The sequence below is a fragment of the Apaloderma vittatum genome, unplaced genomic scaffold (genome assembly GCF_000703405.1).
Source record: "Apaloderma vittatum isolate BGI_N311 unplaced genomic scaffold, ASM70340v1 scaffold11780, whole genome shotgun sequence".
NCBI lineage: Eukaryota > Metazoa > Chordata > Aves > Trogoniformes > Trogonidae > Apaloderma > Apaloderma vittatum.
The window spans coordinates 35,661-60,388 of record NW_009695069.1 but is presented as its reverse complement, the minus strand read 5'-3'; the positions used below and the strand labels follow the sequence as shown (position 1 = coordinate 60,388).

Sequence of the window (24,728 nt, the reverse complement as noted above, 5' to 3'; positions counted from 1 at the left end):
TAAATTTAACATAATATTCCCCACTACAGGCATTGCAGAATTCAGAAAGAAAAAATACTTTGATTGCACCATTTGGACTCTGGATGAGGGAAAAGGTTGCAGGGCTTTATCAATGCTCTCTAAGACAGACCTAGGTTCCTCTGAAGCTCTAAAGGTGAAAAAAGAAGTACTTCAGTCTTTCTGAAGTGATAGCAGGGGTAGGACAGCCCAGAGGAATGTGACTTATAAGGTAAAATAAAATCCTCATTTCTGTTTAGTCTCCCACAAATAAGGCAGCTCTTACATGAGCTAACATTATCCATGTCTCTTCTTTCCGACAGGGGATTCCCATCCTTGCCAGCCCAACCATTTCACTCTGAGCTACACTTAACACAAGCTGTGCAGCCCCTCCCTGACTACATGGGAAGAATAAGAGAAACTTAGACACTTGACTTTCAGTGGTAAAAGTCCACAAGCAACACTTGCTGCTGATACTGTATCATGACCGAGACTGAGGCTATCTGCAAGCTTGGGAGTGGCCTTTACACTCTTCAGTCTCAGGAGAATTGAAATATATTGCGGGGTCTCCTTGCAGAGTTGTAAATGATGTGACAGTCTATTTAGGAAAGTCCTTTCCACAATTCCAAGAGTGACCAACATCCCTCCTGTACACAAAACTTCAAATTCTGCACCAAACCCATCTCCCATAAATCTGGTCTATTGCTCTCCACAATGCTTCACAGAAGAAAAACATTAAACAGAGAAACCCATATACAAGGAAAAAAACGAGAATCCTTTCTTAAAGTCTCTAGTGTTGCAGGGTTGTGCTGAGGGGCAGGAGTTTAGTACTCACAATGTACCACTGCAAAACCCTGAACTTCAGAAGATCTTCCAGTCTCAGGTTCAGTCTGCTACTGCAGAGCAGAAGAAGACAACCTAAGGGCTCTGAAGCAAAGATGCATCTTGCAGTTAAGCAAGGACTCTTAGCTCTGCGGGGTCTGAGGCTTTGCCTCAGTGCTCTTGATACAAGCCACATGTGACCGTAGTGCCTGCATTACGCTCACTTAGCTAGGCTCTTGGAAATGCAATGCATCAGCTGAAGCCTTGAGATTAAATTATAGATAGAGATGGGATCAAGCTACAAAATAGAGATGTCATTTCAGAACCTCTGCTTAATTAAAATCCAGGACCTGGGTCTGAGTTCAGATTCTGAAACACTCTCAGAAAGTATAGTCTGGAAACAGATTTTAGTTGTGGCTGATCTTTAATATTAAGTAACGGTTTCTAATAATTTTCTCTTGTAGGAGTTTCACCATTTATGCCAAAAGCGCTATTGCTTATTGGAACGCTGTTAAGAGCTGAGACAGTGTATTACATACAAATTGCCAAACCTCATTTCTTGTTCATAGATCAGCTTACATGAGAATGAGGAAGGGGGGAAAAAAAAGAAAAAAAAAAGAATGGTTTTACGGTGCCAAGGTTTCATCACATTTTCTTTTTCTTTTGATACATTACTTCGTGAGCTTCACTGGCTCCGTTCCAGATGCCTTGGCAGTCAAAACTTCTAGGAACTGAGAGAATATAAATCCCTGCCCAAAGTAAACCATTTTGTTGATGCCAAAATACCTGGGCATTTTTTCCACGACTTTTACTTTCTGTAACGCCTTACCACAATACCTCATTATCTCACCTTCCCAAGTCATTGGCCATTAACCCAACTGTGGTAGTTGTAAGCTTTCCCACGAGGCAGTAAAAAAGGCATTTGGGTGCCGTGTAAATGCAGTGCAGTGCTGTGCTAACTTTGAGAAATGTGGAGGACTGGCAATCCCCTAGTTTTAGTGGGAGGCTGCACAAGCATCTTGTGGTCTAGGAGGATGATAATATTATTGTCATGAAGTTGCATATTCTGGACTTGCTGTCCTCGGCTTGCCCAGGTAAAGCATAGGCTGACGTCTGTGAGAGAACATGGACCTGAACAAGAACTCCAGGATCTCATCTGGTTTAATATTCTTCCCAAGAAAACTGACAGCATGGGCAGTCCTCTGCTCTGTTCCCTCTTATGTGGCGCTATGCACAAATGAGGAGTACAGTGGGAAGGATCAAAGACTGTAACTGGTGACAGGGGAAAGCCCTCTTGTTTTTTCATGCTCCTTTTGGATATGGCAGGAGAAAATTCTGCTGAAGATTGGTTCCTTGCATTTGTGGGCCCAGAACTTCTCAAAAGTACTCTGGCATCTCTCCCCTTTGGCAATCAAATAGCACAGAGAAAGCACCGTAAAGGCTCTGGGCCCTCCAAGCACAATGACACTAATTAAGTGGCACATTTGGTACAGACCAGGAACACTTGGTTTAAGTTTGCTAACAATTTGGAAATGCCAGTACTTCAGAAAAAAAAAAGTCCTAAACATACACCTATTGGGAAATTCTGACTGACACTTACTGTGGTGGCTACAGCACTTCCTACCAGATGCTCAGCTAGTGCTTAAATTATAGCCCATAATACCCATCTGAGGGCCTACAGACTCAGACATCTTTATGAATGATGGCCCCTGCAAGCACCACTACGGGGACAATCTAAGTGCTGGCAGCAACACCTGTGTTCCCATCTCCTCCATAGTCACTAGTGACACTTAAATTGCAGAGGCAGCATGGGCTGTACCTAACTTTGCAATCACCCACGGTCACATACCGGGCAATAGATGAGCCTGCGCAGAGTTAGAGACTTTATAAAGGAAACTTTAATTCCATTCCTGTGGCAGCTGTTGCTTATGTTAACATGCATTTGCCTGTAACAATAACAGCCCTTCAGGAGAGAGTTTAATTCACTTCAAATTCCCCTCTCAGGATATTGCTCATGATCTGTTCTGCAGTCCCACAAATCATCCCCTTTACTATACCCTTAATCAGTCTGAAAGCACTGAGGGCCAGGGAGGTGACAAACAGCCATACTCTCAAAGAAATAGTGTAAGATCACAAAGGGGGGGGGAAGTTTAAAGGAAGAAAAAGCACCTGGGGACATGCCACACAGTGGCAATGAGAGACCAAGGGTGAAAGATAACGTCAGTCAGGGTGCAAGAGGGCAATAGCCCAAAGACATGCAGATCAGAAGATCCACTTGCTTTTCTCTGCCGTTGGCAGCGTGGAGCACAGCTGGAGATAGCTGCAGAGGTGTCATCTGGCTTTAAGCAACAAGGAAAACGGTTGACACTGGTCTTTGTGATGACTGTATCTTTGCTTTCATTGCAACCAGCCTGAGAAGTCTTTACTGCCGGACAGCCAGCTGCACACTCATTCCCCAGCCACACCGGTCTTGTTTGCCCAAAGAGGGTGTGGCTGAGCACAACAAAACTGGTGAGCAGGGCTTGGAGGATCAAGAGGTCAATGAGGCATTTCCTGTCCAGCTACTTTCATTCCAGCCTTTGCACGTGTTGATGCAAGGACAGAGTCGAAGGCAGAGCCTTCAGGTTGTATGTTTGTCACTGGAACGTCCTTGGGTGTCTCACACTCTATGTGACTTGCTCATGCCAGCTTCACCTTCCTCTTCAGATATCTCCAGCCTCCTGCACTGTTTATTTACACTGTCTAAATGAGACAACAAGGATGGGTAGGCATGGTCCGTCACTGGTGGCTAGGAAACAATGGAAGGATGTCCCAAACATCTGGACTTACCTCATCAGCAGATGTTTTGCCCCTGCACCCTGGGCTGTAGTGCTTTGGAACAGTGTTTCCTCCTAGCCCAATTTTCTAATTATCCCAAGATCGATTTTTCTTTTTTTTCCATAGGGAGGATGAGACTTTCACAGGGCTTGTTAGATAATATGTATGAGGAAATGCAAGTTCCTTGGGACTCGATTACAAAAAAAAATAATAAAAAAAGCAGACAGTGAGGGACTAGGCAGGCATGAGAAAGGGAAGGGAAAGCAAGACAAAAGGACTATGACCCTCTGCAGCAAAATGCTTTGCAAGAAACTGTAAAGGATTCAGTCCATTTTGCACAAAATAGTTTTAACAATGGCAAAATGGCAACAGAGTTGGTCTTGGACACTCCCAACCCATCTGTCATGGAAAAGGAATAGGAGAAGCAGTTTCTATTCAATCTGCCTCCCACTTCGTCCATCCAGAATCACAGAGCGCCTCTGAGGCTGGTAAAAGCAGCTGGTAGAGGTCTCCAGTCTCTGGCCATTTTTGGGGATGGTCATTTTGTTCCGCAGTGTCACCCCCTCAGGGGTTGCCCACGAAGTCTCAGACAGATCACCACAAATGGAGCTCGAAGAGGTGGTCTGAGTGGGGCTCCTGATGGGGGATAACAACACCCTAGAGTCTGCCGAAGAGGAGGGGTGGTCCATAATGGGGAAAGGGGGGCTGAAGAGAATCAGACTCTGGGGCCTTCCGGGCCTAGATCTATAGGAAGGCTTGGAGAACCCTGATGGCCTCTCCATCTTTGAGGACTGTGGGTTATCTCCAGCTGTCTCTCCCTCAGAGGTGCGCTTTCGGCGCAGAACAGGGGCATCCAGAGGTGGGTAAGGACTGGACTGAGAGGACTCTAGTGGAGAGCCAAGGCTGCTGTGCCAAGGACAGGCTGAGTCCTTCTGAGCTGGGTCACTGTTTTCTTTCTCTGCTTTGGCTTTTTTCTCTGTCAGCGGGCTTTTGGGAGTCTCCATCGGGCTCCATGCCACCCGTTGAGTCTGCCTGACAGCTTGCTTGGCTTCTGCTTCCTTCTTCTCAGCCAGTGGAGCAGTATTCTGAGCTTGCAAGGGCTGGGGGATCTGGGTGTACTGAATCTTGGGTGGTATCACAGGCACTGCTCTAGCCTGGCACATCTTAATCATAAAGGAGGTCCTGACCGCTGACACGCTGACAGGGGCAGAATTACGACGGCCAGTGGTGGCATGGGCCACTGCCAGGTAATCCAGGTCTAGATCCACAGGGGCATTGAAACGAGATCCCCAGGGAACACCTTTACTGGCAGCAGGGCAGGCAGTTGGCAGAGATGGGACAGAATCACTGCTTTTTACTTCCTTCTGCCCACACAGGAGGTTCCCAGGGGCAGAGGGCATGGATAGGCTCTCGAATGTGAAGAAATCTGGGGCTGGAAGGAGTGAATCCAGGTTGAGAGATGATGGCCTTGTCTTCACCTTGCGAGATGTTTCTTCACCCTTATTACTCAGCGGTGACTCGGTGGCAGAGCACAATGCTTTGGTAACAGCCTCTCCTCCCAGGGAAGTGTCCCGAGACATGGATAACTCCTCCTTTGTGTCCTTCTCTTGTGAAGAACTGCCTGGGCTATTTTGATATGGTAAAGACAGCTCAGACTTTGAGCTCCAAGGGTTTTCTTTGCTCACATCTACCTTCTTTTCCTCTGGCTCTGAAAGAGGGATTCTGGAGGGTCCTTCTTTCTCAGCTGGTGCTTGCTCTCTGCTGAGGGAGTACCTCAGCTCCTCAGGTTTCGAAAGTTCTTCTGGAGGACTTGTACCATTCTCATCTTGCTTAGTTTTGCCCAAACTAGAGAGGGAGATGGGCTGAGTTTGGGGCAGCTCACAAGTCACTGGCAGAATGTCACTGCATGGCTTCTGCTGGTCAGTGACATCCATGAAAGAGAATGGGATAGCCCACAGACTCATCACTGTGTCTTTACTGTCCAGGGAGAGGCTGCGACTGAATCGTGGTCTAAGAGAAAGGCCTGTCTCTGCTCTCTGGCTCTGTGGTTGAAGCTCCTGTATCATCTTCTCCTGAATGTCCTTAGAGGTTGGGGAATGGAGTGGGCTTGTGACCCACTGATGATCCTCCCATGGCTCTACAAGTTCTAAGCTCTGCACATTGTCTGTCCAGGCGTCCTCATCATCCTGGTCACCAGCATCATGGGTTCGGCTAACAGCATTGCCCTCCTTCAGCTCCTGGATTCCAGCTCCACTCAGTGCCTTGGAGGAGAATGTGTCCCTTTCACCAGCAGTCATTATCTCAGGCTTCTGCCTCTGAGTCTGGACTCTGGTAAGACCACCCTTTTCCCTCTGCAGCTGGCAAGTACTGCCTTTTTCTTTCCCTGACCCTGGACATGCTCCTTTAGAAGGAGAAAATTCATCACTTGGGGCAACCTCATTAAATTCTGACTGACTAAGAAGTTTCCAGTCCAGGGGAGGAGTGAGACATTTCCACCACTGGGTGGTGGTTCTTTGAAGCAGCTGTGCCAGTTGGAAGAGTACCCAGTTTGGGTAGGGCTGAAGCATAGCTCTGCTGTGCAGCTACATCAGACTGGCAGTTGTGGAGGCTGTCTTGTCGTTCCATGCTGGTGGCACCAAATAGAAGTGTTGGAGTTGTTATCTGTGGTGTTCTGATTGTAGATTTCTGCTCAGACACTGTTGGACTCTGCCCTGCGCCAGATGAACAATCTGTTTGTACTGGAGAAGGGGATTCAGAAATTAGGCTGATCTTGAGGACAGCTGCTGGCAAAAGCAGGAGCTCCTCTTCAGATTCAATAATTTTCAGTTCCTGCTGTATCTCTGGCCACAGTGGTTCTAGAAGGGCATTTGCAGGTTCCTCCTCAGCCTGAAAAACAAAAGAAATGCCATGGTTTGGCAGCTCACAACTTACCAGTAAATTCCCTTTCATTTTCTTCACACAGCCCTCTTAAAATAGACAGGCTCCTGGATGAACACGCTCGTGGGTACAGAAACACAGACACACATAAACACAGACACACATATTGCTACCAGTTAAAGAAGAAAATACATCTATAAACAAGTGGGTTTACAGAGGAGAAGATCTGAGGTCTGGCCAAAGTGAGGCCTGGACAGAGACACTGAACGACTGAGGTGAATGAAGAGCTGGAATGTCTCAGCCTATTTCTCAGCTCTTCCCATTCAGGCTTGCTCAGCTTTGCCAAGAGGATCTGCATTCCCAACTCACACACAAACTGGAATGAATAATCTATTCAAGGAGCTATGCCAACAGATCTTTAAATAGCTGTCGAGAGATGAATATCGCTGTAAGAAGCTTGGTGAAAAGATTCTGCTAGAGATACAGAGGAGGCAAAAAGAATAACTAAAAAAAATAAATATCTGTGGAGAAAATGAAAGAAAAAAGGCCTGTTTCAGACTGTGTAGGACAAATAGGACAGCAAAAATAGAAGGAGAATTCAGAGACCATGGGTCAAAATGCTCAGACATCTGGAGAGTCTCACATCTGGAGAGTCTCAGAGTAGACAGACTGTACTGACTGCAGTTGCACAGTTAGAGGAAAAGAAGTCCTGTTCAAGATTTTCATCAGTGATTTGGATGAGGGGATAGAGTGCACCCTCAGTAAGTTTGCAGATGACACCAAGCTGGGAGGAAGTGTCGATCTGCTTGAGCGTAGGAAGGCTCTACAGAGGGATCTAGACAGGCTGGATCACTGGGCCAAGGCCAATCACATGAGTTTCAATAAGGCCAAATATCGGGTCCTGCACTTTGGCCACAACAACCCCCAACAGCGCCACAGGCTTGGGGAGTAGTGGCTGGAGAGCTGCCAGGCAGAGAGGGACCTGGGGGTGCTGATGGACAGCCGGCTGAACAGGAGCCAGCAGTGTGCCCAGGTGGCCAAGAAGGCCAATGGCATCCTGGCCTGTGTCAGAAACGGTGCTGTCAGCAGGAGCAGGGAGGTGATCATGCCCTTGTACTCAGCTTTGGCGAGGCCTCACCTCGAGAGCTATGTCCAGTTTTTGTCCCCTCACTACAGGAGGGACACTGAGGTGCTGGAGAGGGTACACAGGTGGGCTACCAAGCTGGTAAAGGATTTGGAGCATGTGTCGTATGAAGAACGGCTGAGCGACCTGGGGCTGTTCAGCCTGGAGAAGTGGAGACTGAGGAGAGACCTTATCACTCTCTATAACGACCTGAAGGGAGGCAGGGCTTGGTCTGTTCTTCATAGAATCATAGAATCATAGAATGGCATAGGCTTCCTATTAATGAGTGATAGAACAAGGGGAAATGGCCTGAAGTTGCACCAGAGGAGGTTCAGGTTGGATATTAGGAAGAATTTCTTTACTGAGAGGATTGTCAGGCATTAGAACAGGCTGCCCAGGGAGGTGGTTGAGTTGCCATCACTGGAGGTGCTAAAAAGACAAGTAGATGTTGTGCTGAGGGACATGGTTTAGTGGTGTTGATAGGGCTAGGACAAAGGTCAGACTCGGTGATCTTGAAGGTCTCTTCCAAGCGAAACTGTTCTAAGATTCTATGATTCTAAGACCAAAAAGGGATGGTAGGTGGTTGTGTAAAAGCAAATCACTACGTGGTGGTGTGGACAGAAGTGAAATGCGTACGTGGGCCATTCTTGGCCCTGCTTAGTCTAGATCATAGACTGAGTTTTCATGACTACGGACACACAATGAAATTTTAAACAACCTCCTAATTACCACCATTGCATTATTACCCATCTCTTTTCTCATGTCTTCTTCCTTACCACATCTCTTAAGCGCGATCCTTCTTCTGTGTTAGCCTTCTCAGTCTCCTGCTGGCTAGAGCTGCCTTCTGAGGAGACATCCTTCATTTTGAGCTGTCCTTGCTCTGCCTTGTCTGCAGGAAGTGGGCGCATATGAACCTCTGAGGCTGGTGTTTGTTCCAAGGTGGGACTCTGCTCTGATGACTGCTGGGGGCTGCTGGTCCTGCTTGTGCAACTGCTTTGGCCACATAACATCTCCAGATTTTCTGCTGCCGGCTGTGGAGTTTCTAAGGATTCAGGTTTCCTGGCTGCTACCAGCTCCTCAGGGTTAGAGCCTGGATCAGAAACACAAATGAATGATGTAAATACTTGTGACAATGCCAATAACAAAGCTAAAGAGCTCCATCAGGGTGCAGGAGGACAGTGCTGGGAGGCCGCCCACCTCCCTCAGTCTCATTACTACAACAACCACCAACTTGACCTGCTACTGTCAACAGTAGCCTGCTACAGCTTGGTCTCTTTCCTGCTACAAGAGCAGGCTGGAGCATCCTCCATGCCACTGACCTACAGGACACTTCCAGTAACCCAAGAGAGGCTCCACACCCCCCTCCTTAACACAATTTTACCTCTGGATGCTGCAGCTGGCAGAGTGGGCCCCGACTGTTTCTCCTTCTGCTCCACTGCCTGCTCTGTCCTTGTGTGGGCCCCAGTTTCTGAGGTAGAGGGGCTCGTGCTCTCTGCCATCAGGGAAGACAGCTCCTCCAGGCTGGAGAGGGAAAGCTTCTCCTTGGCAGGCACGCGGCAAGGGGTGCTGTTGGTGCTGATGACCGCAGATACCCGCAGCGGGACAGAGACGGCGAAAGGCTCTGAAATATTTAGGGCTTTCCTCTGGTGACGAGGGGAGGCCTCTAATGGAAAGAGGCTGCTTGGGGAGGCTGACTTGGTGGCTGCTTCAGAAGTGTAGAACATGCGGCCACCTTTGGGGCAAGTCTGCTCATTTTCAGCTTCCTCTGTTGCCCGGAAGACCTTCAGCTGCTCAGGGGGTGACTTTGCCTGCGGTGTCCGGGGAGGACCTTTCTCTCCACTCAATTCTGAGCTTCCTTTAGCCCCCGTGGCAGATCCTTCCCGCTCCCACTCATTCTCCTTGCTGAGGTCATATGAGCTGCCTGTGCCCCCTGTCCGTATCTTCATCACCGGAACAAAAAACCCTCCAGTCGTCACTGTCCGTTTGAATCTGCTCTTTTCATCCTCTCCTAGAGATGGGAAAAGAGGAGGAAGTCAGGGGGAAGCAAAGCACTGGCAAACAAACCTGCTCTGTGAAGAGTCCATCTCAGTCCCTCCAGAGATGAGTCATGCCCTGGTGAACACCATTTCCCCAGAGACCTTCTGGTCTCCAGTCCCTGAGGTCTCCTTCAAACTGGCCAGGCAGGACTGGATAGCATATCCTTCAGCAGAAATCACCACAGACTTTTACTAGAGGCCCCTCTCAATCCCATGCAGATAAGTCTAGGGCTAGCATGCATCGCCCACAAAGATCACAGCTCCAGGTTTTGTTGGTTTATTGCAAGCACTTTTCACTTATGAATGGGAATTTTGTTCTCAGAACAACCAAGAATGAAATCAAAGCAAGCCCCTTGCTGATAAGGATGCAGCTAGGCACAGTGGTAACTCTTAGGTGCGTGCACCAACATAAAAGACACAGAAAAGGTTTATAAATGCATGTGCACAAGGGTAGGGGCACATGTGAGCAGCCATGGCATAAGTATACGAAGATATACAACACGGTGAGATAGGCAGAGAAACAGACCACTGCATCCATGCAAGTGTAGGGGAAAGCTAAGAATGCAGAGGTGCAATCCTTCACCCTTACAGTACAGGCTTTTCATGTCTCACCTTCCACTGGCAGGGAACACAGCGAGTCCATGCTCTTCGCAGGCCGAATAGTTGCTTTTTCTGTGGAAAATTAATTTTAGAAACAGGCTTCGGAACCTGCAGCTTTGCAGGTTTCAGCCCATAAAAGCCAAAGGCTTACATATAGGCAGGCACACCAGGCAGACTTTGAGTTATTTTCCATTTCCAAGCATTCCCCCTCTGTATCCAACACCATGCGGCTTATTACCCGCAACACTTGTCCACACAGCTGGGGGTCTGCTAGTGCTAACAACAGTTTTGCACCTGCCAGACATGTGGAGAGCTATACTTAACCCGGCAAGTCAACACTATCTCCACTGTGAAGCAGCTAAGCATCCTCAAAGCTGTTCTGCATCACTACTGACCCCAATCAGGTCAGGCTATTGGTTGTGGGGACTTTTCAAGTAAACTGACATAAACGCCTTCTCACCTCTCATTCCTGATAGCAAATGTTAGGTTATTTTTTGCATTGCACTCCTGGGCTCTTCTGCTGGCATGAGCACACCCTGCCTTCTGCAAGCACTCTGGGAAATTTATGAAGGCAGTAAGAAACCAATTTTCCTGGTCATCCTTGCTGGCCTTGCTTGTCCAGAAATGAGCTGCCATTTGTCACCAGACGCTCTACAGGTCTGTTCCTGAGGGGTTTTGGAAATATGTAGCTGTTACCACTCTAAGAAGGGGAGATGAGGGGAAGGCAGCTGGCAAGGAAGACAAGTTAGTCTCTTGCGAACCAAAAGGGTCAGTGGAGCTCTGGAAAATGTCTGGGAGCAAAGTTCGTAGTTTACGATGTTGCACAAAATAGGTAAGGCAGAAAGTGAGCAGACTTGCTGGACTTCATTTAATTCACGTAATTAAGGCTTCTGGGGCTGACTTTCACATGAGCATAGGAGAAACTCCAAATACTTTTTGTATTTATATGGAGTCCTGGCTACCTTTTACATTCATATGGTGTGATGTCTCGAGCACTGTCTCCGCTTTCTCAGAAGAACAGAATTCAAGCTGTGGAGCTCATGTTTTATGTGACTTGCAGACTTGGGTGCATGGACACAAACTGTGTTAAAGCATGTGCTGAGCTTCAACAGCAAGTTCATCTGTTTCTTCACATTAGGCTGTAAGCAGAGAGCGCACAAAAATACAACACAGCAGCGCTAAAGCCTTGCTTCTCAAAAGCACTCTTCAGTGCCTAAATCTCTGTGCACAGTTGGGCATTTGTGTGTCCTGCTGGTAAAAATGAACAGTCTCCTGTCATTCAGTACTGGGTTTGGAACAAGGCTCAGCCCCTACGATCACTGGGCTCCAGTCATTCCTGGGCATCCTTGGGTTAGCACTATTTTGGGACAGAGTATTCCTTATCAAAGTGGAGAAGGTGATCCTGTGATCAAAATAGGATGGAGAGATATTTTGAGGTCTGCCATGGGCACCCTGTGTGAGGCCATCTGCACATGCAAAACATGGGGGAAGGCAGGGCTCCAAAAAGAGCTGGATCCAGCATTTGGCTTCACACTCACTTCTGATCCAAATACAGCCTGTCTTATATGTGGTGGTAGGTAATGTTGCCAACATTAACTATTTTAAGTCTTGCAGTGTTTGGTAGTGCTCCTCCAAACACCAGCTCCTGGAGTCATGTGATTATCTAAAAAAAAATCTGCCTTCATCTTCTTTCTAAAAAGTAAATTTCTTGACTTGGACATATTAAAAAATCTACAACATATAAACCCAAAATACTTCTTTATGAACTCGGGTGCAAAAGGGTATCCTTTCTTTTTAGAACTGGGATTACTTTTAAGTGAACTTCATGATTTTAGAGCTTGAGTCATCATTTCTGAACACTGAGATTTGGCACTGCCATGTGATTTTCTAGGAAGCAGAATGTTTAAGTGATTCTATGTAGCTCAGGAGGGGCTAGAACTTGGAATTACAGCCAGGAGAAAAGACAACTTCTCCTGTAAAAGTAATAGCTTCCCTCAACATGCTGAGAGCCAGGAGCCATAGGAACTCCTGGCACCTTGTTTTTCACAAAGACGCTGAATACAGTTGGTTCTTTAACGGCCTTTAGCAGAAGGGCAGCCTGGAAGGACAGCCTCTCAACCAGCGCCATGTAAGGAACATTAGGAGCCAAAGGCTGGCAGGGATGGAAGAGTGGACTAACCCAAATCTACACAGTATTTCCTAGATCCCAAGCTTGACGGCTGGGCAACAGGAGCCTGTTTATCAGATACCAAAACTGGAATATTTACTGTACCTGTCTGGCATATCCTTCTGAAGGGGTGCTTCTCACCGTCACGTGACAATGAGATGTGCATGAAACCCGGCGAGAAACATGACCCTATTGGACTCTCTCAAGTCTAGTGATAATAGTGTCATGTGGATACAAGTTGCCCCAATGCTATCAATGCATGCCATCAATATCACAGGAGAAAGGTGCAGAGAGGAATACATAAGTGAAAAGTGTGTTCTTACCAGAGAGCTTCTGCGCTCTTACAAAGACACTCCCATTTCGACTCAGTTTAGACTTTGATTCTGAGCCAGAGCGGCCCAAGTTAAATATCGACTTCCATTTCTTGGACTTGGTAGATAATTTCCTCCTGGAAGGAAAAAGATCTCAGAAGGTTACCAAACCCTAGAGACTTTTATCTTTTAAATATCCCACAAAAGCCTCTGAGCTCTCTCCCCTCCTGAGCTCTCTCCCCTCAACACTGTCCCTCTTTTCTTCTCATACCTCTTTTAATTCTAAGGCGTACAAGGCCTAGGTACACAATCAATTGTTGCCTTTCTGTAAGTGAAACTAGGACTGTTGATTTAACCATGTCATAGGTGGAAGGACACCTAAGCTGACTCTTCAGAGAGTTGGCTTTGGCATCATGCTGCAGCAACTGTGATTGACTAAGCAATCAACCGTACTTGTCTCCAGAAAGAAGGGGTTTCTGAGGCTAGAACTATCTTGCAATACAGTAAAGAAAAATGGCCTTTTAAACAGGTTTTAATGACAGAATGCAAGATAAATTTGAGAGAACTAGTGGAACTGATACTATCATTCAGTGCACAAAGCTATCCTTTAAAGTCCACGTCTTAGAGTTTTTATGAATTTGTGAAAAGAATCCCTTAATACAAACTAGCTATTAATGCTTCTCAGGCCTGTATTAATTTAATCATAGGAGTTACATGATCATATGCAAGTATAATGTACTAAACAAAAAGGAAGAAAGGAAATTTAAAAAGGGAATTAAATTAATTTCTTGCAACTGCCAAAGTAAGTGGGACATCAGTTCTCTGTGTCTCTTTGGAAATCCCAGCTTTAAACAGAAAGAAGCTGCCACTTCTGAAGCCAGTTTACTTCTATACGTATTACTGCATGAAGCTTTGTTTCTTTTCATTCACACACCCATTCTGACTCCTCCTCCAATTTCTCCTCTTCCAGACCAATAACCATCTGATCTCTCTGTCTTGCTCTCCATAATGCTCTTGCCAGCCACATTTTTCTGCATTTTTTTTTTCTTTTCTTCAGATTGGTACTCAGAAGAGCACAAATCAGTCCTACAAAGAGCATTAATATCTTGGGGATAGGACTGTTTTCTTCAAGTGAGAAAGGAAAAGGCACTCGGAAGGGGCAATGCATCCTTTTTGTCTTAAGCTGGTTATCCCCTTGCCAGTATTCTGTTAGGTGGCTCCTTTTTGCTTAAATATATCTAGTGCAAGTAAATACCTTTGCTCTGGTGTTTTATGGCTCAGTAGATTAATGAGCCTCTTGCTGCAAAGGCTATAATCTCTCAGAAGCAGGTAGCGAAGTATCCATATATTAACAGGTAGATGGACCAATAGATAAATATTTACGCTGGGCAGCAGTGCCAACAACTGCAGCAACCTCAGCTGAAACCGGGCTCTTCTGGCATAGGCATAAGTGGCATAGGTGCCACTATGTAAATATATCTCCATGCTGGGAGTGAAAATTAGCCTTACTCCTCAGCTACGAGTGCAGAGGAACTTGGAGAAGGATGAAGCAGAGCAGGTCAGTGCCACTGGGCGCACCGTGGAGCAGCCGCCAGCAGGTGGAACTCGTAGGAGAGCTGTCCCCGGACCTGCTCCACCCTCAGCGTTTAACCAGAGCCTGAACTGACACAAGGATGCAAAAGCAATTAATTCCTCCTGCAGAAGATCTGCGAGGTTCTGCTCCTTTACAGGGACGAGGACTAGTGGAGCTATGAACCCAGCAACTACAATGCTTCTCAGGAGCAGCTGTAACTCTTTTGAGAAGGGCACGGAACATTCTCTCGATGGTGGCGACAGGTTCACGTGTGCAGATGCTTCATTTCCCATCATGCTGGGGAACCTGCACTTTTGTGTTTGCACTTTACACTCCTCTTGGCACTTACTTGCTGTCGGGGAGGTCAACAACTGTGTGGAAGAGGGAGCCAGATACAGGGACAATTTCAGGCAAGCTGTTCTCTCTCCTCTCCTTCCGAGCAGGATGGGAGGCAGAAAGACTCCGTGCCTGCGCTTCTTCCAGGCTCACCAGCTTCATCGGCAGGGAGGCCGAGGGGAGCGTCAGACTCTTCACAACCGATGCAGTCTCTGAAAAGCAAGAAAATACATTCCAGCCTGGGGTGAGAAGAGAAGAGAAGAGAGCAAGAGCTTCCTGTCTTTATTTGACTGGAACATCTTCTGCCAAGGGTGGAAAGGATAGGCATGTGCTTGCTTTTTATCAGATAAGTCCTCCATCTCCCCAGCAACCTTATCCATCTGAGCACATTCCCAGCAGGGGCCACACTTGCCCGCCAAAGGCTGCGTTGCACAGACTTGCTGCCTCTGCTGCTGAAAAACACCGGGATTCACACACTCCCCTTTCTCCTCCTTCCCTCCTGAAGCAGTTCAGTCCCCAGTCCAAACCTAGTGCCCAGCTCTTTCTCTCAGTTCCATATCTTTCTCCTTGTCTTGTTGCAGGATGGGCAACTGTTCTAAAAAACATCAGTACTTGACTTTCCTAATGCATTTCAGGGCTTTGAAAAGCAGTGTGACCAATAGCCCTGGGAACCAAAAGTCTCTGTTTACACGGGCAGTGGCAAAGAGATCTTCCCGTGTAACCCCAATAACAGCCATGTCCTCTAAATAGACCACGTCAAGGAACTGAAAGCTCTGGAGTCCACTCAGTCCTTAGCCCTACTGCTGAAGCAGGGTGCAAGCTAGTGCCTGTGCAGGGCAACTGGGTGAAGGAGCACTTTCCCACCAGGAAGTCAACTGCATCAGCACTCTTGACTCCATATAGTTGCTAACTTACCAAACTTGGGCCAGGTTTGGGGCAGTGGTCTGCAGCACAACCAGAAGCCTTGGAATTTACTAGCCAGAGATTCACTGCTTAAGGCAGTATGGGAGTGGTTCTCACTCCATGACTTCTTCCGGGGCATTAATAAGGGCATAGGAATGGCATCCACACTGGCAGAGCAGGAGTGTTGCAGGTTGACGAGGGTACTGCACCAGAAACATGGGCACCATGGCAGAGAATGACACAAAATGTCCCAAAATACAAGACATAAGTTTTTAGTACATAGGCTTAAGTTTTATCCTGGGAGTGTGGCCTCTGACTTGGGTGGTAGCTGCAGGGCAGGTATCATCGGTATGAGGAATTATAAATGGAGGAACCCAAGCAAAGAGTTGAGACTGTGGCTGATGGGCTTAGAGAGGAAGATTAGATGAAGACTGAGAAGCAATCAGGTGGTCTTCCTTTTGTAAGAAGGGTTAAGCCAGGTGAGATAGTGCAAAAGATGAGCCACAGGGCAATCTGGGAGCACACTGAAGGAAGCTAGTATTCAAAAATAAGATGTTGGAGACAGGGATGAAGAGGACAAGAGTAATGAGGGATTGAGGTCAAGGTGTCTTTGAGGGAGCCTGTGAGGATGGTAAGGCATGATGTGTTTGAAATATTAGTTGAAGGGAATACATTTAGAACTGGAGTACATGGCAAGTGACACATGGGGTGGTTCAGGGAGGTTGTTACCAATGCTCTCTGCACAGCTGGCTTTTCTGTTGTTGTTGAAGATCTGATCCACGTGATTCAGGATGAACTCGATCACCAACTGCTGCACTCGTACCTCCAGGAAAGCTGCATCCCCATTGCAGCCAACTGCCTCAATCTCCTTTGACCTGTGTGAGGAAAGAGGTATATTAGTAGCCAGCATTGCCACACACAGGCCCTGAGGAGGAAAGAACGGCTTTCTTCCTGCAAGGCTTGGATGTGGGGATATTTTCCCCACTCTTGCTGCACCTCATGGTTTCCTTCCCTCCCAGGCTCTCATCCTCTCTCTGCCTTTTCACTCATTTAAAAATTATTTTCCCTGTTTTCTCTGGCACCTCTGCTTTTTTCTTTCCTGCCTGTGTTGCATTCCCTACTTAGCTTTTACATTCTTCAGCAGCAGATAAAACCACGACTCTCAAACTCTCTGCTTCTCCCCCTTTGCTCCTTTTTTAGCTATTTGAAATTTGGGCCTGAAAGACAACACAGGAACTTTCAAACATTGCTTCCAGATCCCTACTCAATGCTTCAATCATCTCTCAGGTCTTCCCCAAGTGAATTTTTTCAGTGCTTTGCCATGCACCCCAGTAGTCTCTTCTTTGCTCCCCTGTGCTCCCACATTCTCACTCTTGCTCTCAGCAAAGAAACATTCCTTATCTTGACATGCCAAAGTGTTGCTGAAGAAATTATCTCTGGGCAATGGATCCTTTGTAAAGTTAATGACTGGTGTGTTAGATAATAGCTTGGGGCATTGCCAAGAGGATAACCCTGTAAGGAGACTTCAGTTGCTTGCTCCTTTCTTTTCCTCCCTGGGACCTGCACTTATGAAAGATTGCAAAAGGAAACAGACTTCATTTTTTTTTGACAAGGACAGATGTTAGAATGAAAATGCTTCAGTAATAAAGGTCCACTTTGTGATATTCAATAGGGTCAACATTTGATTTGTTTTCAGAACCTGGTCTGCTGGTTTTGTGATTTAAAGGGTGAGAAATCTCTTTAGAGAATGCTTTTCAGGCCTGTACTTCTCTGTCCTTTCTTCCTGTCCTCTGCCAGCCCAGGCCTCCCCACACCAGCTCTGCCATCACCCCTCTCCTGCCCAGCTGCAGTCCTGGACTCTCCCTGCATAGCTCATTCCTCTCTATACATGGCTATGGTGTGGACAGAGAAGGGAATTTCAACAAGATACAAAATATTTCATTTTTTTCTCCCAGATATTACTATTTCTTGTTCTGCCTTGCTCTACAACATATCAGCCAAACCTCCGCCTGTATCTTATCTGGGCCTCTTCCCAGCAGAGTGCTAGGCATAGCAAACATGACAAACTAGCTGGTGGCCTTGAGATCTGACACTAGCTGCCATGTTAAGCCCACCAAGCTCATTTCACCTTTGCTCAAACAGATCTGTGCACAGGCCTGTAGTATTATTTCCTTGTTGCTCTCCTTTCCCAGCCTTGCTGTCTCTCGCTGCCCCACTGCAGAAGCACTGGCACTGTCAAAATGTCATTTCCGTTCCACAGCGATGAGCTAACTCCTCATTTTTAAATCTATGTGCTCAACTTGCAAATAACAGCTTTTTTTTTTTCGCAAGAAACACACAAAACCACATGCTTCCTTGGATGCTGGCAGTAAAACCTCAGCTTATTCAACCTGGAAGAATTTTTTCTCCTTTTAAAAACTGTTTGCTCTGTTCTACTGTTCCCTTTAGTTGTTCTGCCTTTCCCTGTCTTTGCATTTCCTTCAGGTAATGCATTTCCAGCTCAGGTGCTGGGGTGTTGGTGCTCCCCTTGGAACCCAGCATGGAGCTCTGGATGAGAGGACTCTATGGTGGATGAAAGGACTCTCTACAGTACCTGAGGAGATTGGGAGCCCACACTAAGGCCAGGTTTCTGGTGTGCATGTTGGTCATGTTGCTGAAGGAGGCCAGGTGAGTCAGGTGCTTGATCAGGTATTCCAGCGTTCTGCAGTAGTTTCACATGAAGAAAGAAAAATGTATCAAGTGGCTGATGCCTGCCCACCAAGATAGCAACGCTTAGACCCAGCCCTGGCCTCAGAGGTGCCTCCTCCTCAAGGAAGGCAGTGTGTGCAATGGCACAACAGGCCCCATAGGACAGAGGATTTACACAACGGGACAGCAGTGAATGCCAGTGCTCTGGGATGGCCAAGGATGGGACACAAATCAATCCTTAGCACAGTGAGTGTGAAGAAGATGGCGAGAGATGGGAGAGGAATTGGAATGCTCCAAAGGCTGAGGGCTTTTGCTCAAGCACCTCCAGCAGATTGTCTAGCCAATGTGGTATTGTTGGGACATGGGCTGGACTTGATGATCTCAGAGGTCTTTTCCAGCCTCAATAGTTCTGTGATTCTGTGATCTTCTCCCCATCACACCCAGAACACTGTCCAAGGGTGCTACAGCGGTCATATCTGTGAAGCAGAATGACAGATTGTCGCAAGGAGAGCTTGTTCAATCTCTAAAAACAGTTTGTTCAGTGATATTTAAATGCCAGATAAATTTCTGTCAGATTTGGAAATGGTGAGTCAGCTTTTGGTAACTGACTTCTGGAAGTTAACCCCAAGAGCTGCTTCAGGCAATATTCCCTTACGGTGAAAGTCACCACACTGTTCTTCAGCTCCTCAGTGGCCACGTTCTCACCTGTAATGTGATGGTGGGAGCTCCTGGATGACATTTTGAATCCGTGCCAACTGCTCGTCCTCAGGGAAGCGCGATACTGCTTCCTGCGAAGATACAAGGAAATAGTCTGCCCTGGCAATGGACTCAGGGGAAAAAGGAAGAGGGATAAGGAGGGTCAGACAAGACAATCTGTCTCAGAGGCAATGCTATTGATAAAAGAAGTTGATTTGTTTTCTTGGCACAACAGAAATTTGCTGCGCTGTTATTTTGTGTCTTGGGGAGAGGGGTGTTTAAGGACTGAGATCTTCAATTGGGAGCTTTGTTTCCTCTCTTCTTTTTTGTTGTTCTTTTTCCCTTTTTTTACTTGGACAGCAAAGGAATAGAAAGAGAAGGAAACAGAGAAGTGAAAATGATGGAAAAATCCCCAAAACAGTGACTCCTTCTCCCTGGAACTGTATGCCTTGGTTTTGGTTGGGATAGAGTTAATTTTCTTCCTAGTAGCTGGTGCAGTGCTGGGTTTTTGATTTAGTGTGAGAATAACATTGATAACACACTGATGTTTTAGTTGTTGCTAAGTAGCATTTAGCCTAAGTTAAGGATTTTTCAGTTTCCCATGGTCTTGCAGCAAGCAGGTGCACAAGAATCTGGGAGAGAGCACAGCCAGGACAGCTGACCTGAACTAGCCAGAGATATTCCATACCTTAGAAGATCACGCCCAGCATATAAACTGTGGGGGAGTTGACCAAGGAGGGCAGATAGCTGCTCCAAGGCATTGGTCAGTGGGTGGTGAGCAACTGCATTGTGCACTACTTGTCTTTGCTTGGGTTTTATTTCTCTTTCTATTGTTAACATCCTTTTCATTACAACTATTTAATTTTGGTTATTAAACTGTTCTTATCTCAACCCACAAGTTCTGCTTCATTTTTCCAATTCTACCCCCCTTCCCACTGGGACAGGGCAGGTTAAACCACAACACTGTTAAAAATAAAGTAGGTCTTTCAAGACTCGTGTTTTGAAAACAGTTCGGATATACATATTCCATATTCTTCAAAACAAGCAATCTTTTGGCCGTCATATGAAGATAGCTATAGGGATTGTTTCCCTGAGTTTCCATCTTTTCTGATGGGAGAAGCCTCAGCAAAATGACTTTCCAGGTAGATTGAGAAATTCTTATACTCAGGGTTAGACTAGGTTAGGCAAAATCAAGGTTTTGCGTCTTGGTCTTGAACAAGTCTCTTCGGACCAAGAGCTTAGAGAGCCACGATAAGCTTTTGTCTGCATTCCTAGGAGTTTAATGCATTGGTATTCATCTGTTCAGTTATTCCCTTTCAATATTCGTGCTGGGAAAGGACAAACCACCAGTGAGTTCAAACAATGCATGACTGTCTGGGAACCTCCTGCCTACCCTACTGCCACTGGAGTTTGGAGCGAGTTCAAAGAAAGATGCTGGGACCCACACTGCCAACAGAAGCTTTGCCTACAGACAGACGTCAGCACTGCTAGGAGAGGAAAGGGAGGAAATAGCCCATCCCAAGCCACCCGTCGCTTAAACATTATGAACCTGAAATTACCAGCCACAACTGGAGAAGCATCTTCTTGTAGCAGTCATTACAACATCCACACTGATGATGCTGCCATCTCTGTTCTGGTTAGTGTCCTTTTCCCAGCAGATACTTTCCCATATACAACCACCAGCAAACCAAACACTGCTGATTTCAAGGCCAAGGATGAACATGGATCATATTTCATTGTCTAACAGTGGGAACTGACATTTATGCTCTCTAGTTCAAACTTCTCACTGGTGTGATGGCAAACAAGTGAGCTCTCTAGTTTGGTGTACATGAGATGCATATGCACTTGTTTTGCCCAAATTAAAGTTAGCTTAACTCTTTATAGCACTTTTTACCCATAACTACAGCTTCTTTTTTATTTTTTTTAAAAAACCTATTACCATCCGCCCAGAAATCTGAAGTATAAGAACTCTTGTGATCTTCAAACAAGGTTTCTAGTTGAATGGTCTTGTCCAAAGGCAGACATGGGGAGAAAAATAAACTTTAACTGGTGTATCTAAAACATTAGGTTTAAACCAGATTATACATAGTATTTTCTCCATCAGTGCTGATTTTCATTCCCATATATAACTTCTAGACCTCAAAGATCTAATGCTTAGACAGCAAGTGAATACCAGCTTCTCTGAGGTTATGACCCATTCAAACCTCTGAGTCACATTTCTGACCCATAACTGTTGTGCCTTTGAAATCTGAGCCCCACTCCAAAACTCAAGATTACAGCAGCAGAATGCAGAATTCAAGAAAAATACCAATAACTCCATTTATTACATGTCTGTTAATAACGGTATGAATTTATATCTTTGTCCTGATTTTGGCTGGGATAGAGTTAATTTTCTTCCTAGTAGCTGGTGCAATGCTGGGTTTTTGATTTAGTGTGAGAAAAACATTGATAACACACTGATGTTTTTAGTTGTTGCTAAGTAGCACTTAGCCTAAGTTAAGGATTTTTCCGTTTCCCATGCTCTGTCAGCAAGCAGGTGTGCAAGAATCTGGGAGGGAGCACAGCCAGGACAGCTGACCTGAACCTGCCAAAGGGATATTCTATACCTTAGAACATCATGCCCAGTATATAAACTGTGGGGGAGTTGGCCAAAGAGGGCAGATAGCTGCTCCAGGCATTGGTCAGTGGGTGGTGAGCAACTGCGTTGTGCATCACTTGTCTTTTCTTGAGTTTTATTTCTCTCTCACTTTTTTAAACAAAATCACTTTTCATTACTATTATTATATCATATTTTTATTATTATATTTTTATCGTTATTATTATATTTCATTTTAGTCATTAAGCCGTTCTTATCTCAACACAGGAGTTGTACTTTTTTTTTCACTTCTCCTCCCCATCCCACTGGTGATGCTTAGTTGCTGGCTGGGGTTAAACCACAACAGTAATTTAGGGGTTTTTTTATTCCACTTGTGATTCTGGGAGTTCAGGGTTCATAAGCCTTGGGTAATAAGCGGAATACAGCGTGGAATGAGAAGATAGGCTTGGCCTCCTACAGCTTGTTTGCTCTGAGGGAATATTAGGTACCTGTATGCCCAGGCTAGTACACAACAAACAGAGTCAACTTATTTATTCCATTAAACGAGCATCTATCACTAGAAAAGAAGGTGGCAAGCTGGAGAACGTGAGAGGACATCATTTTGCAAAAGCTGATAGCCAGTGAGGTCACGACTGGGAAGTTACATCTGTGAACTTAACATAGTGATGACCAAAAGGCCAACCCCTCCCTAGTCATTAAGGATTTTACTTTCCTTTGCCCCAAATGTCTGAATCACTCCGGTGACTCAAAGTGGATCCTATCCCATTTCGGAGACAGCCCCGACTGAGTCAGGCTGGGATTAGCATGCATTCTTTACTCCTACTAGGGCGCTTCTGTGGAGGAGCAGCTGCCACCGTTCCCTGTTCAGACGCCCCACGCACACACACGCTCCTAGCAGTTTTTCTGCTCCTTGGGGAATTGGTCTTTTTTTCTTTCTTCCCTTCTGGTATCTGACTGTGCTTCCTGTCAGCTGGGTTGCCCATTATAAATCCCTACTGAGTAGACTTACGTGAATAATGGATTTTGTGGCTGAGCAGACAAACTAGAAATCCGGAGATTAAAAAAAAAAAAATCCCTTTTAGGTCAATCCAAAGTGATAACATTTTGGGAAGCTGGCACAAGATTTAAAAAAACAATTGTTCAAGGTTGACCAAAGCATCACACTATGTAAGTGAAAGAAATTAACATTTACATTTGGAGCTGTTTAACCCTTTTCTAAAAGACACTTTATTAAGAGTTAGATGTGTTGATTTAATGTTGACACACTTCCTTTAGAAAGTATTTGTAAAAGAAACATTTAGACAGTTACAGAAATGTCTTCCCTTTTGTTTTTGAATAAAACTATTTACCAAATGTATCTACCAAAAATCTGCAAGTCATCATCCCAAAACTGCACTTTTTAGCAAACATTCTTTCCTAAAAAAAAAAAGTTTCCATCTACATCTTGATGTTTCTTTTACAGCATTTTTCTTTCATAAATCAGTAGTGATAGCCAGAAAGACATCAGCCAAATAGCTTCAGCAAGAATAAGACTCATCAGTTACTGTGAATGGTTGAATAATACCCTATATTTTCAAGAATCTATTAATCCTGACTGTCTCTAGCTTAGAGATCCTATCCCATACCCTCAAGAATCCTATATCCTGAAGATACAGGCCAAATTTTCACATCTTTTAGGATTTTGACTTAAGTTTCAACTCTACGTCACCTTGAAACACAGACCAACCTTATTTAAAAATTAGCATGGAAATAGCAAGACACCTAACACTGCACAGTGAGCTGATTCCCATCCCACATTCCCCAGCTCACCGTAGTCCCTAACAGCTACCTGACTTCTTACGGCAGGTTGCTGCTTTGCATGTCTTGTTTGGCTTTGCCCCCTTGCATGGATGTGCCAGCCTCTTCCCATAGCAGACAGCGGAGTCTCTTTGGAGAAGGTCCTCTTCTCATGTGGACTCCATGGATCTCTGTCAGTGCCTCCCATGTCATAGCAATGCCACCTGGAAATGCTTGATTCCGAGTGGGGGCAATGCAAATGGAAACACCTGAAGCTAAGGTTGCTAGCCACATCCCATTTCATTTGGATGTGATTTTGCAGAATTTTTTCTCGGCAGCATCTGACATTTTTGGCGGTATCTTTCCTTTCCAGCTCCCAGCAAATGGAAAAGAGTAGGATGACAGAAATCCTTAACAAAGGACGGATGTTTCTAACACTGAGAAAACAATCTTTCCCATCCTCCCACTCCAGTTGTTTTAAGAAAAAAAAAATTGACACCTCTGGCATGTAAGATTTCAGCCTGAATGACTGAATTTAAATTTGTGGTCTAATAAACAACTGAAAGCGGATTTATAGCAGTAAGAAGCAGGCAACCTTAACAACAAGCATAGCTTGCTGTGCCACCTTTAGATAAAATAGTATCTGTCATCAAAATTAGCTAACTCACTTAAAAATTCAGGCTTTGTGGTCTTATTTTTCTGCTCCCCCACAGTCTGCTCCTAGACTCCAACTGCATCCATGTATAATCTATGGTTGCTTTGCAGCATCGAGTAACTACTCTTTGAATTACAATCTCTTTAAACAAGGTTAGAGATTTCTGCTTGGCCAGCTGCCACTTTGCCATTTGTATTTATGACATGATCGTGACAGACTTGATATGCCATAGCTGGCATAACCTGTGTCATCATTTGCACTCTGACAAACTGTCTGAAAAATGCTACAGATGCAGAAAAGTTGGTGCTTTGCACATGGGCTGAGCAATCAGTTTATGCAGGTGTCACGGACTGTTGAAGGGACAGGGAGGAGAAAACCGCACCCTTATGATTATGATCACAAGTCCCAGGTGATCCAGAAGACTCTCAGTGGCAGACAGTAATGAGAAAAAGAAAGAGAATTAGTAGTTTTGGGAGGAGGTGCAAAGTGGAGAGAAAGAGTAACAGCAGGGAAGCGATGCAATGGGAAAAAAAGAGCAAGATGGAGGAGACTGTTGAAGGGACAGGGAGGAGAAAACCGCACCCTTATGATTATGATCACAAGTCCCAGGTGATCCAGAAGACTCTCAGTGGCAGACAGTAATGAGAAAAAGAAAGAGAATTAGTAGTTTTGGGAGGAGGTGCAAAGTGGAGAGAAAGAGTAACAGCAGGGAAGCGATGCAATGGGAAAAAAAGAGCAAGATGGAGGAGAGGAAA

At 45.6% G+C, this 24,728-nt stretch overlaps 1 protein-coding gene across 1 annotated transcript in view; it reads right to left on the bottom strand.

Annotated features, from left to right (window-relative positions):
• Positions 1–4,067: 4,067 nt before the first annotated feature.
• The window catches only part of LOC104274262 (rho GTPase-activating protein 31-like), a gene marked incomplete at its 5' end in the record, with an annotated part of 21,564 nt that continues 903 nt past the window's right edge, over positions 4,068–24,728 (bottom strand). Inside the window, 10 exon segments of the mRNA XM_009869846.1 lie at positions 4,068–6,126; positions 6,128–6,522; positions 8,413–8,726; positions 9,018–9,644; positions 10,285–10,344; positions 12,763–12,887; positions 14,673–14,871; positions 16,292–16,437; positions 18,156–18,263; positions 18,956–19,038. Coding sequence (XP_009868148.1) covers positions 4,068–6,126; positions 6,128–6,522; positions 8,413–8,726; positions 9,018–9,644; positions 10,285–10,344; positions 12,763–12,887; positions 14,673–14,871; positions 16,292–16,437; positions 18,156–18,263; positions 18,956–19,038 — 4,116 coding nt within the window.